This window comes from Urocitellus parryii, chromosome 16 (genome assembly GCF_045843805.1).
Source record: "Urocitellus parryii isolate mUroPar1 chromosome 16, mUroPar1.hap1, whole genome shotgun sequence".
Lineage (NCBI taxonomy): Eukaryota > Metazoa > Chordata > Mammalia > Rodentia > Sciuridae > Urocitellus > Urocitellus parryii.
This window is the reverse complement of record NC_135546.1, coordinates 20,420,484-20,437,995: the sequence shown is the minus strand read 5'-3', so window position 1 is coordinate 20,437,995 and position 17,512 is coordinate 20,420,484. Positions and strand designations below refer to the sequence as shown.

Genomic DNA, 17,512 nt, shown 5'->3' with positions numbered 1-17,512 from the left:
CAGCCTCGGCAAAGGCAAGGTCCTAAGCCACTCAGGGAGGCCCTGTCTCTAAATAAAATCTAAAAAGGGCTGGGGACGGGGCTCAGGGGTCGAGGGCCCCTGGGTTCAATCCCCAGTACCCTCCCCCTGTCACAAAAAAGTGCTCCCTGAGACCTGCCCAACAAGTCCACTCGCCCCCTGGGCGTGGCTGTGGAAGAAGAGGTGGCTCCTGGGGTCACAGTGGACCCCAGCCTCCCCGATCCCCCACCCTCCGTCCCACCTCGCCCCACAGCCATCCGGGCGCCCACCTGTTTCTCCGTCATGGCGTAGAGGTACTGCCGGTTGGGGCTGAGGACGAGGTCGCGCAGGATGGGACTGCCCTCTTGGGCCACCACGCTCTCGTAGGCCAGGGCCGGGCGGCCACCAGGGTTCGCCAGGTCCACCAGGATCTGCGGCAGTGAGGAGGGTCCTCAGCGGGGCTCTGTGGATGCCCTTGTCACAGCCCACGCCTACTCAAGGCTGGAGGTCCCAGCCTCCCCCGCCAGGAGGAGGCTGGGTTCAGAGGAGGCCAAGGTCAGCCACGTGGACTCCCCGCTGAGCCAGGTCCCAGCCTCAAGGACAGGGAGCCCACGCAGGGCACCACGGGGCCCAGGGAGTCCCTGGTCCCTTGATCAGTGCACAGAGCCCAGAGCGGAGCAAGGCACAAGGAGGAGAAGGGAGGCCAGGAGGCTGGAGGCTGTAGAGGCCAAGATGGAGCCCTGGGGTGTCCTGGGGGTCGGGGACACCCCGGGTCAGAAGCCAGCAGGAGAGGAGGCACCTGATGGCATGGAACTGTGTTCCAGGTCCCAGACAAGTCGGGGCCCGTCACCCAGCTCCGCTCCTGTGCCCTGCGCACGAGGCTGCGGTATTTTTAGTCGCTTTTGACCAAACAAATGGATCTCATTAACAGCGAGACCCAGGGGACTCTTTGGAGATGGGACTTGGGGCGTCCTCACAGCCCAGCTGGGCTCCTGGACGGGCCTGAGCCTGCTCCTGCCCACAAGTCACGGGCCTGCCCAGCACGGTCACCTCTGGTCACAGGGGCAGGGACAGGGCCTGGGGCCAAGGGCTGAGCCAAGGTCTGGCTCCCGCAGCTCCTGGGGCTGGGCCAGGCGGCCAGCGGGTGGGGCCTGCGACTCTGGGCCAAGGAGGCGGCCCTGGAGGGGGAGGGACACATTCCTGAGAGCCCCCGCCCCCCACATCCGCTCAGCTGCTCCCCACCCGGGGCTTAAGTCAAACCAGACCCGGAAGAGCCGGGCAGGGGGCGGGGACAGCCCTGTCACCCACACTCTGGGAACGCTGGCCAGGAGGGGACACCAGGCGGACAGAGAGCTAAGGCACAGCGCCGGGCGTCCCGTGAGTGGGACAGGGACACACCCGGCCCTGCGCCTGGCCAGTCCGGCCGTGGCCTGTGGGGGTGGGGACCCAGATGTCCCCCTCCGGGTGCACGACCCCCACGCCCCGGGTTGGGGACAGAGGTGCTGCACCCAGGAGCTGGGCCAGCGGGGGAGCCCGTGTGGGGGCTGGAGTCCCCGTGTGGCCTCAGTTTCCCCATCTGTGAAATGGGAATGGACGGGTCCAGCCGGGGACCCAGACCTCCAGACCCAAGCAGGACGCTGCCCGTGTCCCCAACCTGAGGACACCCCGGGAAGACCCAGCGCTGCCCAGTGTGCGGCCCCCCGTGGACCCCTGAGCCTGGCCCTTCTCCCCGCCCAACACCCGGGGGGCTTTCTATATGCACCAGCCTCCTGTCCCCACTGGGCCTGTCCCCAGGGCCGGGCACAGCAGAAGAGGACAGAGTCCTGGACAATCCGGGGACACAGGCCAGCGCAGGCTCCCAGACACCCTGCCCCCCACCCACAGGCATGGGACGGGGCCGACTCGGATGACAGGGACAGGTGGCCCCCAACAGCTGCGGCCAGGGGCACGCGAGGCCAGCTGTCCCTCCACCTGCCCCGCACGGGTCACCCCTGCCCCTTCACACACACGGGCGGGTCCCAGGGAGGCAGGGCCCCGCAGAGGGACACAGCGGGAGGCAGCACCCGAGTAGACAAGACTCTAGGGACAGTCACACTGTGTCCCGAAGAGCCCCCACGTCCAGGCCCAGCCAGACCTGGGCGCATACGTGTCACGGGGACCCCGGGTGCAAACCAGACCCCCCCACTGCACAGGGGACCCAGAATCTGTCCCCAGAGTAGGAGGAGCCGGCGCCCACCAGGAGGGCATTGCAGACGGTGGGGCGGGCACAGGGCCAGGGCGGCTGGCAGGATGGCGGGGCCCACGTGCCACCACCCACAGCCGCCGCCCACAGCTGTCCACTCCGGGGCCACCCACCTGGAGGCAGCCTGCTCTTGGGGCAGCTGGGCCCAGCCGTTCCCTGGCCACAGCAGCTGGGCCTCTGGCAGAGGTACCCTGGGCACGGGGGCCAGGCCACAGGCATCCCTGGGCGTCCCCTGCCACCTCCAGCCAGGATCTCCTTAGTCTGGACACTTGTCCCCAAGGACCACTGGAATGGCCAGCAGCCCCTCCCCCACACCTGCAAGGACATGGCCCCTGGGACATGGCCACCAGACGGCGGCACCAGGGCACAGGCCCCCGCCGGCCAGCTCAGGAAGGGACCCAGCTCAGCCCACCCGGCTTGTGCCTGGGCGTCCAGTCCCCAGGGTCCCCTGCGCCACCTGTACCCTGGGGAGTCACCCCCAGGCTCCCCCCCAGGGAGAGGCCAGGAGCAGGCTGGGTCCCCATCTCCCCTGTGGACAGGGCACATGCCACCACACGGTGTCCCTGATGGTCCCCATAGACAGCCAGGGAGCAGGCTCGCCCAGTGTCCCCAGCCTGCCCCCCCCAGGGCCACCCAAGGCCTGGCCAACTGCTGCGGAGGGCGGGCGGGCAGCTGACGGCCTGGCCAGGTCAGCTGTCCCTCCAGCCCAGAGGCAACAAAGGGCCCATTCTGCAGGCGGAGGGCAGGCGGGGGCGCCCAGGGGGACGTCTGGCCCGTCCAGGCCGAGAGCCAAGGCCGGCACGCGCCCTAGCTGCCCGGAGGCAGGGGGCTGCCCAGCTTGGCCCTGACCCGGGAGGGAAGATCCACCCCACCGCGAGGACGGCCAGGGGCCCCGGGGCTGGGACGGCCAGCCAGAGGACCGTCACCCACGGCCACACGTGTCCCCAGGAGGGGCTGCAGGAGGGGCGGGGGACTCCTGTGCCATGTCCCCTTCCCTGTCACCAACCCGTGGCCCCCCCTGGCTGAGGGCAGGTTCCAGGCCCCTTCCCGGGTCCCCGCCATGCTGCCAGGCCAGGAGGAGGGTGACCCTGGGAAAGCACTTGGGGACCTCCTCTGTGGCTGTGACCGGGCCACACGCACCTGGCAGGGGACAGGGGGGTCACAGAGATCCTGCGCTTCCCACCCAGACCTTTTTATGTGGGGGAGAAGTAGGGACCAAGCAGGTCAGGGCCCAGCAGGTGGTGGACAGCCAGGGCTGCCGCAGACCAGCCCCAGCCTGCCCCGGCAGTGACCTCTCAGCAAGCAGGGGACCACTCTGACCCTCGGTCTCCTCATCGCCACCAGCCGCCTCACAGGAGAGCGTGCGGATTCAGGAGCTCACGGCTCCACGGGGTGGGGCAGAGGGACACAGCGGGCACAGACCCCTGACCTAGGGCTTGGCTGGGGTCCCCATGGTCACCCCTGGGTCCCTGCAGCCTCTGAGCTGCTCCAGCCTCCCCAGCCACCACGGGTCCCGTCTGCCCGGGGAGGAGGGGACGGCCCAGTGGGGAAGCCACCTCCCCCGGGTGGGGCCCAGGAGGGTCTCATCAAAGGTGAGGTGCCCACTTCACACCAAGGTCATCCACGTGGGTCTGGAGGGGACTCTGCTGGCCACTGGGAGGCAGAAGCCTGCACACTCACACTCACGCTCACGCACCACCAGCTCCCGGGCTGAGCAGCCCTCGTCAGACCAACAGGGCCAAGGAGGGGACCTTCCCGGTCTCCTCGGTGGCCCGCTGACCCAGAACAGTCACAGGCAGACACAGCTTTCCAGGAAGCACAGATGTCCGAGCCACTGCCCCAAAGGTGCGGGACCATAGCCCTGGCCACAGCAGGAAACCCACAGCAACTGCACATAGGAGCCGACAGCCGGGTCCCCTCCCTTCCCTACCAGTGACCACAAGCTGGACACAGCACACAGCCAACAGGGCCCCCACCTGGACCTCAAACCAGCAAGAGAGCCAGGTGCAGTGGCCCACGTCTGTCATTCCACCGGCTCAGGAGGCTGAGATGGGAGGATCTCAAGGAGGCCGGCCTCAGCAACTTAGTAAGTCCCTGAGCCGCTCAGGGAGACCCTGTCTCTAAATCAAATGCAAAATAGGGCTGGGGACGGGGCTCAGGGGTTGAGTGTCCCCGAGTCCAATCCTCAGTACCGAAAAAACCCAAAAAACCCAACACCCAGCAAGAGAGACGGAAATCAGACGACCAGGTCACGAGGCCTGGGCAGCCCGGCAGAGACCTAGACACCTGCCCACCAGAACCACGCGTGAAGCTCAGGGACGCGTGTGACGAAGCAGAGCCATTGCAAAGGGAGGAGGGTCAGGCAGGGGTTGAGGCTGGAGCCCAGCGGAGAGGCCGAGGCAGGAGGATCTCCCACCTCCTGGCAGCCCCAGGACACACAGGAAGGGCCGTCCCCCAGGCCTCCTTCCTGAGCAGCGTGGTCCTGCAGCGCAGGTCCCTGGCCATGGTGTGGTGGCCACCGGGGTGCAGGAGCTGGCCCCTGACACTCTGCCCATCACAGCTGCCAGCGATCACAGTCAGAGACCTCAGAGCCCAGGGACCAGATCCTCCTGAAAAACGGGATGCGCAGGCGACGGGCACATCACCAGGCCTGGCACGGTGACCAGAGAGGGCAGGCGGTGCCTCAGACGGGCCCAGCCCCCTGGGTCCCGCTGCAGCAGCGTGAGGCCGGCCCGGGGTGCCCCTTTGTGGCCCAGCGACAGGGCGGGGACTGTCCCCTGCTGCACTGCAGATGGGGAAACCCGGGCCACAGGAGGCCAGGCGCTGAAGTCCCCGCCAGGGTGCACGCTGCTTGGGAGGAGCTGTGCCCAGAGCTGGGGACCCCCGGGGGAGGGTTGAGAGGGTCCTGCAGGAGAGGTGGCCTGGGAGGGGGAGGGGCAGGGCCAGGCAGGGCTCGGGGGCCCCCAGCCAGGCGCACAGCGGAGGCCAGCACATTGGGCAGGACCTGGCCCCGGGCCAGCCATGTCCCCTGGGCTCCCCAGATGCTTTTTAAAGCCCGGGAAGGACCAGGCCTGGGAAAGAGGGGGCGTGGCCAGCCCTGCAGGCCTGCACCAGGGCTGGGCCGGGGGACGGGGTGTCCCCAGGGTCCAGGCTGTAGCCGGCAGCAGAGAGAGCAGGAGGCGGGGACACGGCACCCACTGTGCCCGGCCTCAGGGGACAGGAGGCTGCTCCAAGTAAACACAGGGAAAGAGGGAGGCCCGCCCTGCCCAGCAGGGAGGGGATCTGCCCTGGCCCTGACCCTGGAGCATGGCCACCCCACTCCCAGGCAGGGACCTAGGGGGAGGACGGGCAGAGGGGGACTCCGAGTCACCACGGGAGGCTGGAAACAGAGGCCACAGCAACCTCAAGGAACCTCACACCACACCCACGGTGGACGGTGCCCCGGGCAGGTTCAAGGGCAAGAGGACAAGCAGGCAGCCCCCTTGGCTAGGTCAGGGGCAGGCAGGGGACCCCACGCGCCCGCAGCGGGGGACAAAGACCACGGAAGGAGGAGCTGAGCACTCTCAGAAAGCGGCCAGGCCTCCCGCCACGTCCTCCAAGGACCCACCAAAAAAAAAGGGAGGGGCCTGGAGCCAGCAGCCCCCCCCCCCGTGCCTCGGTTTCCTCATCTGTCAAACTGAGAACTCCCAGTGTGAGCGCTCCCCGCAGGGCCCCCAAGGAAGCAGGAAGCCGCCAGGTTCTGGAGAGGCCGTGGGAAAATCTGAGGCTCAGAGAGGGTAAGCGGCTGGCAGGAGGTCACACAGCGGATCAGGAGGGAAACGGAGATCCATGCCCAGCCCACCGTGTGTCCACTGAGGTACCAAAGGTGTGCCACAGGGCACGAGGGACGCTTCGACAGGTTCATGACCCCTCACAGGGGGCAGAAGGGTTCTCACATCCTAAGTCCCTCACCCATGTGACCTTGCCTGTGTCCTGGGGCACATCCGATCCAACTGCAGAGCCACCTCCCCAGGCTCTGACGTCACTGGGCCAGCAGCCCCGGGCACAGCTGGCCCCATCCACTCAAGAGCCACACGAGCCTCCTCCATGTCCCCAGTACCCAGGTGGCAGGACGGGCGCCCAGGACGGGGGGCTGTGACCCTCTGAGGTCACAGCATGACTAGCAACGTGAGGCCCAGGGGACACAGGGACTCAGCCTCCCGCCAGGCTGTGCTGAGCGGGGCGAGGCCCAGGGGGCAGGATTGGAGGGGCCCATTCCGCCAGCCTCAGGTGGCCTGTCTGCCACCCCTTCAGCCCACCCACCCACCATTCAAGGGGACAGTCCCATTTCTTTCCTGGGGGGGTCCCGGGGATGGAGCCCTGTCCCCAGCCCTATTTTTGTATTTCAGTTAGACACAAGGTCTCCCTGAGCTGCTTAGGGCTTTGCTGTGGCTGAGGCTGGCCTCTACCTCGAGATCCTCCTGCCTCAGCCTCCCAAGCTGCTGGGATCAGAGGCGTGTGCCACCAGGGCCAGCAGATTAACCTAAGAGAGCCGGGTCCCCTGGTGGGTGGCAGGCTCTGGGGCACCCAGCCACGACTGAACCCCAACACCCACCCACCCACCCAGAGAGTGTATGGTGGCTCTCCCGGCTCCTCCGGCCTCCCTGGTACCATGAGTGTGTGCTGAGTGGCGGGTTCGGGGCCCCACCCCAGAGCCACAGGGCAGCCCCCGCGTGGCCAGGTCTCTGAAGTCACCCTGCTCCTCCAGCACCGGCCTGTGGGGGGGAGCGGGCGCTGCCCTTGGCCTGCTCTTGGCTTGGCCTCTGGTGGAGGCCGGGCCGGGGCGGAGTGCTGTCTCAGCAGACACTGGATCTCAGGGCGCGGCGGGGAGGGGGCCGCGTGGGCCCGCCCTGCCCCCCTGGAGGTCACCCTGCACCTTTGGAATCCAGCCGCAGTGTCCCCAGGCCCCAAGCTCCCGGACAGACAAATCCTGAAGGTCCCCTTGTGGAAGGGCCTGGGCACAGAGAACGCGGGAGGGGTCAGGGTGACCCGATGGCCCGTGCCAGGAGACCAGAGGGAGCCCAGAGGGGAGATGGGTCCTTCAGCAGGACCCCAGGCTAAGCTCAGCCCCTCCAGGTCACTCAGCCTGGCCCAGAGTGACGTCCCCACACTCCTCCTCCACCAGCGGAAGTGGCAGCAGAGGGCTCAGGACAGAGCTGGGCAGAGTCCCACTGTCCCTGAACAAGTCCCTTACTCTGACTGAGCCTGGGGTCACCCGCAGGAAAGTGTAATGGTTCCACCTGGCTCTGGTGGCGCACACCTGTCATCCCAGTGGCTCAGGAGGCTGAGGCAGGAGGATGGCAAGGTGGAGGCCAGCCTCGGCAACTCAGTGCCATCCTTGTGCTTGGGATGGGGCGTTCACCGGCCCCGGCCACCGCCCCCCGCAGCAGCCTACCTTGCGGATGCGGCCGCTGCGCGTCCCGGCGAACACCACGGTGCGGCCCCGGTAGTCGTAGGCAGCCACCGCGGTCAGTCCATCGTCCTTGTCCACAAACAGGGGCGTGCCCTCGATGGTGACCGTGCCCCCCAGGGGCTGGTTGAAGTCCTGTCCGCAGAAGTCGTCGTCGATCTGCAGGGGCTGCAGGAAGGGACAGGTGAGCCTCCTCCCTGGGCAGGGCCACCCCAGCCCCACAGAGGGCCCCAGATGCAAGAGGCCGCAGGCCCATTTCACAGACGGGAAAAGGGAGGCCGAGGCTGTGGGCGCCCACCCACCCGCTGGCCCTGCGCCTGACTCTGGGTCCCTGGGGAGGGAAGGACAGGCGACCGGTGTAGCAGGTGGCCTCAGGGGTCTGGCCAGGGACGGACAGGAGAGGAGGGGACAGGTGGCGAGGGGTGACAGCACGGTCCCTCCTCTGCCGAGGTGTGGCCCTGGCCACCAGAGGGGACGTGAAGACAGACAGGATCCAGTTCAGACGGGACAGCCCGTGGCATCCAAAGGCAAAAGGGGGGGACCCTGGCCATCCCGCTGTGCCCCAAGAAGAGCCAGTGCCTGTCCTGGTGGGGACCCAGGAGGACGGAAATCAGAGAGGGACAGGTTTTCCTGGGCTACCTAGCAGGTCCCGGGCAGTGGTGGCAGAGAGCTCAGGGCAGAGCTGGGCAGAGTCCCACTTCCCCTGAACGAGTCCCTTGGTCTGACTGAGCCTGTCATCCCAGCAGCTCTGGAGGCTGAGGCAGGAGGATCGCAAGGTGGAGGCCAGCCTCATCTCAATAAAATATAAAGAGGGCTGGGGACGGGGCTCAGGGGTTGAGCGCCCCTGGGTTCAATCCCTGGGACCAAAAAAACCGACCTTAATGGTCCCCTCGAGCTGAGCGTGGGAACATGGCGGAGAGCCGAGGCCTGGCCCCCGTCAGGAGGTGCTGGAGGCTGCAGCCCAGCACAGGGGAGGCCCAGCTGGGGCAGCAGCAGGCCCACTGTCTCTGGAGAGGACAAGCATGGCCTGCAGGGGACTGTCATCTGGCCCCAGGAGAGAGGCGCACAGCCAGGAAAACATGGGGGAGAGATAAAGACTCTGGAGATGGCGCCCACTGGGGTGAGGCCCAGAGCTGCCTCTTAGGACCAGAGTCAGGTCCACACATCTCCTTGAGCCTCAGCCCCCTGTGTCTGAAAATCAGGGACAGGAGCCAGCTGGCCAGCACCCCACATGGGGCCAAGCACGCTGTGGATGACCCATCCCATGTCCCCAGGGGCTTGTGGGTCATTTGGGCAGGGTGCGTGTCACCCCATCTCCCCAGCGCCTGGCAGGGCACTGTCTAGAAAGAGGATCTGGGGGTCAGCATGACCCCCTGCAACACAGGACAGCAGCAGCCCTTGCCTCACAGGCGGCCAAGAGCAGGGCCTGGACCCAGCAGGAGCCATCCTGGTATGTGGACAAGAACTGGACACAGGGGGGGGGGGTGCACACTTGTCATCCCCAGGGGCTCTGGAGGCAGAGGCAGGAGGATCGCAAGGTGGAGGCCAGCCTCAGCCACTGAGCCAGGCCCTGAGCCACTCAGCGAGACCCTGTCTCTGAATAAAATCGAAAAAGGGCTGGGGACGGGGCTCAGGGGTGAAGCGCCCCTGGAGGTCCATCCCTGGGGGGAGAGGCCGGGCCCTGGTCATCAAGGCCACCGTCCCGGTCAAGGTCACGTCCAGCGGCTGCGCACTCACCGAGTTGATGCAGCCCAGCTCCTTGTTGAGCAGCCAGGGCAGCGAGAGCTTGCCCTCCCCGCGGTAGCAGGACTGGATGCGCTCCTTGATCTTCTCCTTGATGGCGCGCAAGGTGAAGAGGCAGAGCGCGGACTCCTTGGGGGGCTTGACCCGGTTCTTCTGGCCCTGGGCGAACACGGTGAACAGCACGTCCTCGTCGTCGGCCAGGCCCAGCTGGCGGGCCAGCGCGTGGCCAGGCCGGCTCAGGTAGGCGTCCTGCACCAGGCGGTACTCGACGCCCGCCTGCTGGCAGCCGATGGGGAACTCGACGTAGGAGTAGAACTTGGGGTCGTCGACGCACAGGCGCACGATCTTGGAGGTGAAGAAGTGCTCGCCGGCCGCGTCGGGGGACGTGAGCTGGGTGTCCAGCTGCAGCGTGAGGTAGTACACGAACTGCTCGCTGCGGAAGCTGTACACGTAGTAGATGTCAAAGGCGGGGAACTTGGACAGGGTGTCCGAAGGGATCTTGAGCTGCGAGGACACGAACTCATCCTGGTACACGAAGCCGAACATGTCCGCGTCCTCCTCGTTGGCCATGAGCCGCCGGCTTGACAGCGTGGGAAAGTACTCCGATTTGCCGTCGATGGGGGTCCCCACGAACAGCTTGGCCTGGCCCTGGCCGGGGGTCCCCGCGATCAGCACCCCGGCCATGCTGCCCGCCTCGCGCACGCTCGACAGGTAGTGCTCCTTGCGGTGGTGAGGCTCGCCCAGCTTGAAGAGGTCGTCCAGGCGCAGGAACTGGCAGATGCCCTGCGACGCGCTGCCACACGCCAGCAAGCGGTTGGCGGCATAGTCCAGCAACAGCAGCTTGTTCACGTTGTCCGTGCTGCCCAGGCCGTGCGGGCACGACTGCACGCTGGGCGGCGGGTAGCACTTCTCGTTGTCCTCCACGGGGCCCGTCACGTGCGCCCGCAGCAGCGTCAGGTTCCCCGACAGCTTGTAGATGCGGTTCACCGCGCCCACGTACACCTCGCCCGTCTGCTCGTGCACCACCAGGTGGGTGAGGCCCCAGTCGCTGGCCACGAAGGTGCGGAAGGCAGGTGGCGGGGTCCCGTCCGTCCTGGGCGAGCCTGCGGCCACCCAAAGGCCCCCTAACAGCAGCAGGGGCAGCAGCATGGAGAGCGCCTGCGGGCGCAGAGGTGGCAGCGGCATGGCGCGCCCGGACCTCGGGCCTCGGTGCTCAGGTCCTGCAGGGGCGAGCATCACGGGACCGGGAGCCGCAGCCCTGGGGGAGAAGGGGCAGGAGAAGGCCGGTGAGCATGAGCGCAGCACGCGCGCAAAGAGCACGCAGGTCCTGTCCAGCGCGCACGCATCCTGCGCGGACTCCGCGCACGCGCATCCTACGCGGACCCCTTCACCGCACTCCATGAGGAAGGGCTGCTCCTCCCGGCAGAGAGCCAGAAGCTAGGAGAGGTCACCCTCCTGGCATATGGGCGCAGAGCGCGCGCAAAGCACTCACGTCCTGTCCAGCGCGTGCGCATCCTGCGGGATTCCGCGCACGTGCATCCTGCACGGACCCCTCTACCACACTCCAGGAGGAAGGGCCGCTCCTCCCAGCAGGGAGCCAGGGGTGAGCCAGGTGTCACGGAGACCAAGCAGTGGTTACCAGGAGCAGCACAGGACACCTGCTTGCGCCAATTCCATGCCTGTGCCCTGCCACTGCTGGCAGAGGGGAACCACCCCTGGGGGTCCCGAGGGCCTGGGGTCTAGACTGGAGTCACAGCTGACATTCCAAGTTGGACAGGATTCCTCTGACTCAGAGCCTGACTACGCCCTAGGGAGACAGACCCCTGGCCCCAAGCTCCTCATTCCCAGTGACACTTCCCTGGCTGGGGCTGCGGGGGACATGCACCACTGTTGCCCTATAAAAGCTGGACACAGGCGGGCTTCCGAGCTCGTTCCCAGATCCACATCCAGGCCCCCTTCGGTCCCCACCCAAACACAGGGTTGCCCCCGGGGTAAGTGGACCTTGGAGATGTGTCCCCAAAGCCTGCTCTCACAGGTCCCCCTGAGGGCAGCCTGGTTCCATCCCACAGGCCTCTACGGGGCGCCCACGGGAACGTGCCCTGTAAGTACAGAACCCACCTCCTGACCCAGTACCAGGGTGGGCGCAGCACGGGGCCAGCGCGCACCAAGCACTCTCAAATGAGCTGCGCTCCCCTGCGGCTCTCCGCAGCCATGGCCCAGGCTGGCCCCACTCAGGGACCCCACAAGAACCCCACAATCCTCCGGCCACACAGGCCGGGCCTCTCAGCCTAAGCCGGGGGCAGTCTGGGCCACTGTCCCTGGGTCACTCACTGGCTCACCTCAACAGCCTCAGGTCACTCCCAGGAACGATCCGGAAGCCGAGCTGCCCTCCTTCCCAGCCAGGGAGTGACTCTGGGCTAACCCTCTGGGAACCCAGCCTCCTCCGCGAACCTCCACGAAATGGCTCACCCCTCCTGCGTGGACAACTGCGTCCCTCAGCCACTCTCCACCACGTCCACCTGTGGCCAGGAGCCCTGCACGGAGGTCACCATCCCCCAAACCTGGGCGTGACTGTCAGATCCTGCCGTGGCACCCCGCTGACTCGGGGAGCCACTGGGTCCAACCCGGACTCTCGGGACGCGCCCCTTCCCCAGCCTCAGTTTACCCACCTGTAAAGGGGGTGAGAGGAAGAGGATGGCCTGCCCATGTGCTGGGGGCCTCTCCCCACTCCTGGCTGAACCCCAGGGCTGCGGATACCTTCCTCCTGACTCCCGGCCAATGCCTGCCCTGTGGCTGGGCAGCCCCATTTCTCAGGTGGAACAACTGAGGCCTAAAGATGACATCTGCGGCCACAGTCCAGCCAGCTCCTGGGCCTCCGTGTCCTCACCTAGAGTGCCCTGCTCGGGTGTCACCTGAGACATCTCCCATGAACTGCTCCCTGGAGGCACCCGCTCACAGTGCCCAGTGCCCTGTTTTAGTCTGTGGTTTGTGTTACCTATTGTTCCCAGACACTGCCCCTGACAGAATGGCAGCTCTGACACAGGAGGGTCTGGCTAGGTGTGGTTCGCCACTCTATCCCCAAAGCCAAGCCCGGTGCATGCCTCTAATCCCTGCACAGGCTCAGGAGGCCAGGGCAGGAGGATCAAAAGTTGGAGGCCAGCCTCAGCCACATATCAAGGCCCTGAGCAACTCAGCGAGACCCTGTCTCTCAATAAAATCCAAAAGGGGCTGGGGATGGGGCTCAGGGGTTAAGTGCCCCTGGGTTCAAGCCTCAGTATAATAATAATGATAATAATAATAAATACAGGAGTATTGTCTGCCTCTCTCCTCTTGCCCCCACCCTCTGCTGCTCAGGTGTGGAAACTGAGGCTCAGGGCAGCAAAGCGCTTTGGCTCGACTCTCAGAGCAGAAGCACGTCTGGGCTCCTCCCAGCAGGCTGTTGGTTGCCTTTCCTGGTCATTGACATCACCCCCAGCTCAGCAGCCGGGAGAGGATCCTCCACCACCGCCCCCACTAGAGGCCTGGGGCGGACCAGGGAGCCAGGAGACAGGTCCCCTGCCCAGGCAGCAGCGGGCCTGGGCTGAGAGCTGAGCGCATTGGAACTCCAAAGAAAACATGAATCACTCACCGTTTATCAGTTCAAAGCAGCCCTGCAATTACCAGGGGCCGGGCTCTCCCCTCCTCTGGGATAATTATACACGTCTTAATGCAATTATGGGCTCCACTTTTTATATTAAACAGGAGGGACCCGGCTCAAGAAGCCACCATCCCAACTCCAGCCTGGCCCAGGGCCCACTCTGTCTCCTCCCAAGGCAAGAACTGGCCTGGGGCGGGGGGGCACCCGATTGCCAGCCAGGGGAAGAAGGGGATCCCAGGCCGATGCTGGCTCCCTCACACCCACCGTCTAACAAAGCCACACAGGACAAGGCTTGGGCTACTTTTGCTACCTTTAGAGATACAGGACTCAGGGCTCAGACAGACCCAAGGTCACCCAGCTAGTCCCAGCAAGGTAGGAGCCAGATCCAGAGCTTCTGCAGACAGACCCTGGGCTACCTAGGAAATCTGCAGAGGCGCGATTGCCCCAGGCCTGAGGTGTGCCCAGGAAAAAGTACCCAAAGGTGCGCTTGGGCACAGGGAGGACCCGCAGATGCTGTTCTCCACGGAGAAGGGAGGGATGCTGGCCAGCCACTGTGGCCTGCAGAGGATGCCCTCGGGGGTCTCACTGGGAGGACCAGGCATGTTGGGCACACTGGTGGGGGACAAGGGGCGGTTCTGTGGCGCAGGGCAGCAGGAGGAGAGACCTGGCACGGGAATGTGCTGGACATGCAGATGGGGTGGGTGCCAGGCTGAGTCAGAGCCAGGCCAGGAGGGCAGAGCGGGTGTTGGGTGTACCGAACGGGGCCAGCCACCGAGAGGAGCCAAGCTACAGGCAGGAGGTGCAGCGCTGTGACCCGGGGGGACTCCACGCCTGGACTGCATGGGACCGGCCCTCCAGTGGGGCATGCAGATCCATGTCCCCTTCCCTCTTCCACACCTGGATGACACCACGGCTCCTCTTTTGCCCCAAGAAACAAAGACCTCAGAAGGATGACAACCCACTCTGGATCCTTCCGGGGCTTGGACAGGTGGGGACGTGGGGGGGACATGGAAGACAATCACACCGTGCCCAGAGGTATTTCCAGCAGCATCCAGAAAGGGGGCTGCCCTGGTCATCCCCACCTCCCCCCATCGGAGGATACAGAAGGTGGTTCCAAGTGGCCCTGATCCCCATCAGCCCTACGGGACCAGGCAGGACCTGGAGAAACCTTGCTGTTCTGCTCTCGGAAAAAGTGCCAGCTGCTGGTGATTGGCTTTGGGGGTGCCCTCTCCTCTGCCCAGCTGCTCTAACATGCTCCAGACATGAGCATCTTCCCCAGGGGGCACCCAACAGGCAGGCCATGACCTAGGGGCCCAGCAGTCCAGCAAAGGGGCTATGCCACGTTCACCGCCACCCTGAGAGCACCCAGCTGAGCCACACAGGGCTTGCAAGAGCCCGGCCTCCGCCCTGGCCTGTCCCCCCCTCTGACTGCAATGCCTTTCCAGGGTCCCAGGTGCCTGGACGCCTGACCCTGCAGCAGACTCTCCCAGGGTTGGCCTCTCTGCCTGGGGCATGCACGGGACTGGGGACCTCCTTCAGGGCCAGGCGGAACCGGGCACACCTAGCTCTGCCCCGTTCCTCTCCAGAACACCCCAAACCAGTGGGGAGGCAGGGGACCTGGGGCATGCTCCCCAAGGACCCGGGGAGCCACCATGAGCCCCACCCCACTCGGACTGGGATGAGGAGGTGAGCCAGCACCGCAGCCCTGGCCAGCCGGCCAGCCCGCGGCAGGAGCGGCACTGAGGGGACAGAGGCTCGGCCGTGTCCCATCCCCCCACACACACCCCTTTCTTTCAAGGGGCGTGGCCCCAGCACCCCACAGACGCGCAAAGGTAGCTCAGGGCACCAAGCAGCCCCTCTCACCCTCCATCCCGGGCTGCAGCCGGGATCTCACCAGGGGCACAGGGGCCTCCCTGGAGTCCCCTGCTCCCGCTTCCTGGAGGCAGCCCCGGATCAGCCAGTGGCCGCGGCCAGCTACGTTGCACACCAGGCCCGGGACGGTCCAGGAAGCCATGGAAAGCCTCCGAAGGAAGCGAAATGACCCTGGGGAGGCCCTGCTGGGGGGGGGGGAGGCCGAGGAGGCCCCAGCAGGGCTGGCCTCCCGGGTGCCACCCGCACCGCCCCCTCCCAGCCCCGTGGCGGCCCTGCGGGCCTGGGCTGGACCCAGCGCCCAGCTCCCGGCACCCGGGGCCAGAGGAGGCGGGGGCGGGCGGCGGTCCCCAGGAAGCGGTTCCAACTTCCACCCCGGCGCGCAGGGCCGCCCAGGGCGCAGCCCCCCCAGACCTGCCCGGGCTCCCGCGGTCGCCGCCGAGCCCTGCCCGGGCCTGCCCAGCCCGACGATCGCCGCGTCCCCAGGTCCGCGCCCGCGATCCCGCGCCCGGGCGCGGACGGGGCCCCCGCAGGGCCCTCCCGGAGGGGCCGCCGCAAACTTTCTCTCCTGCCTTTGGGGAGGGGGCAGCGCCCGTCCCCGCCGCGCCGCCCCGGAGCGCTGCCCGGAGGACCTCAGCGGCCCGGGGTGGCCGGGGTGGCCGGGGCGGCCGGGGCGGCCGGGGCGCGCGGCGCAGGAGCAGGAGGAGGCCGGGCGCTGGGCCTGGGGCCGCGGTCCGATCGGGCCTCGCGGGGACGCGGCAGCTCAGCGCCCGCGCCGTGGCCGCGCCCGGACACACGCGGGCGCCCGGCCGGAGCCGCAGGGACACGCGGAGCGCGGACACGCGCGCCGCAGTCCCCCGCGCACACCCCCTGCCCCGCCGCCCGCGGAGCGCCCGCCGGAGGCCGCCCCCCGCATCCCGCCTCCCGCCTCCCGCCGGGCGCCTGCCCCGGGCCCCGGACCCCCGCCCGGGCCCGGCCGCCGTCCTCGGGTCCCGCTCCCCGCCCACCCGCCCCGCGCAGCGCCGCGGGGAAAGTTGCGCCCGACTCACCGGCTGCCCCGGGGCGCGCCCCGCCGCCGGCCATCGCCGCGCCCCGCCGCCCGCCCCGCCGCCGCCTGCCCCGCCGCGGGGCCGCCGAAGCCGCGCAGGCCGCCCAGGCCGAGGCCGCCGCCGCGCCCGGGCTCCGCTGCGTGGCCGCGCCGCCGCTGCCCAGCATGAATGGGGCGCCCAGCGCCGCGCGGCTGCGGACCGGCCTCGCTCTCGCCGCCCGCGGAGCGCTGCGCCGCGCGCATGCGCCGCCCCGAGCTCGGGGGCGGGGCTGGCGGGGGCGGGGCGGGAGGCGGGACCCGCCGCGGCCTCCAGAGGGCGCTCTGCCCCGCGCCGCGCGCCCGCCGGGCCCCACCGCCCGCCTTCAAAGGGCGATGCCGCCACCCGCCTCAAGTCGCTGTGGTCGCCGGGGCCTCGGAGGGGCGTCCCGGGAGTCTAGCGCGCCCGGGCTGGCCTGGGCGCACTTCTCCAGAAACCGGGGTCGGCCTCTGTGGGTCCGATCTCGGGGACGGAGTTCATCGGGCAGAGGGTAAACTGAGGCCGGGGGAGGCCAGCGCCCTGCCCGAGCCCTCGGGGTGCTGTCCCCGCTCCTGGCCTCCGGCCTCGGCGTCTGTGGGTGGCACGACCCCTGCGCCGGTGCATCTGCCCTCCTGGCCGGGCAGCGCGGCCCCCTGCAGGCCCTGGGGGTGGGGGTGGTGGCTTCCTCTGGGACACTGCCTGGGAGCGAGGTCCCCAGCCCCGGGTCCCTGCAGCGGGAGCCTCGGAGGACACGACCCCGATCCTCGCCACCTAGAGAAGGAAGCCGGGCGGGACGCGGGAGCTGGCCGTGCGCCCGACCCCCCGGGTAGCGGGGCGGCTCCAGCCCCTTAGGGACAGCGCTCATCGGCTGTGTCCCCGAAGGGGGGACACCAGGCTTCTCGCCCTGAGAAGGTCTCCCTGGGGGACAGCCAGCCCCTGCGAGCGCCAGGCACCCCCGACAGGGCAGAGCGCCCCCCAAACGCTGTCCCAGGCAGGGTCCCCTCCGGTGACCTGCAGGGGACAGTTTGCACCGAGCGTGACTGGTGTCCTCCGTACAGAGGGTGACCCTCGACAGTCCCAGGGGCAGCCTCCCTCTCTGCCGTGCGAAGCCTCCCCTGGCTTTTCCTGGGGTGTGGCCACTGGTGTTGGGCTCTCAGAATGGCAATGTTCTTTTGTGTGACTTGTTTGGGGACATGGCAGAAGTGGGATCACACCATGTGTGCTGCTTGCTCTGCTCCCAGGCAGCTGTGCCCGGCCACTTTTGCAGGATTCTTGCTCTTTCTGCAGCTGATCGTCCAGGCACTGGGCTGACCCCCTGCTCAGGGCTCTGATGAGCATGTCACCCATGTGACTTTGCTGGGCACGTTTAGTCCCAGGGGTGGACTGTCTGGCCATGCACGGGGGGTGCATTTAGCTCTCCAGATGGATGGCCCCAGTTCACAGCCCCAGCCCTGATGTCCCCTGTTCCCTGCTGCCTCCCACCCCCATCCACCTTTGGTCCAGTCAGGTCT

General features: G+C 67.6%; 1 protein-coding gene across 1 annotated transcript in view; it reads right to left on the bottom strand.

Moving 5' to 3' along the window:
* Plxna1 (plexin A1) overlaps positions 1-16,021 on the bottom strand; it is a 76,840-nt gene extending 60,819 nt beyond the window's left edge. The window contains exons 1-4 of the mRNA XM_077793515.1: positions 15,987-16,021; positions 9,426-10,689; positions 7,674-7,856; positions 288-428 (exon numbers count right to left, since the gene is read on the bottom strand). Of these exons, the coding sequence (XP_077649641.1) occupies positions 288-428; positions 7,674-7,856; positions 9,426-10,667 (1,566 nt within the window). The 5' untranslated portion in view covers positions 10,668-10,689; positions 15,987-16,021. The remainder of the gene's footprint in view (positions 1-287; positions 429-7,673; positions 7,857-9,425; positions 10,690-15,986) is intronic.
* Between the last annotated feature and the right edge of the window lie 1,491 nt (positions 16,022-17,512).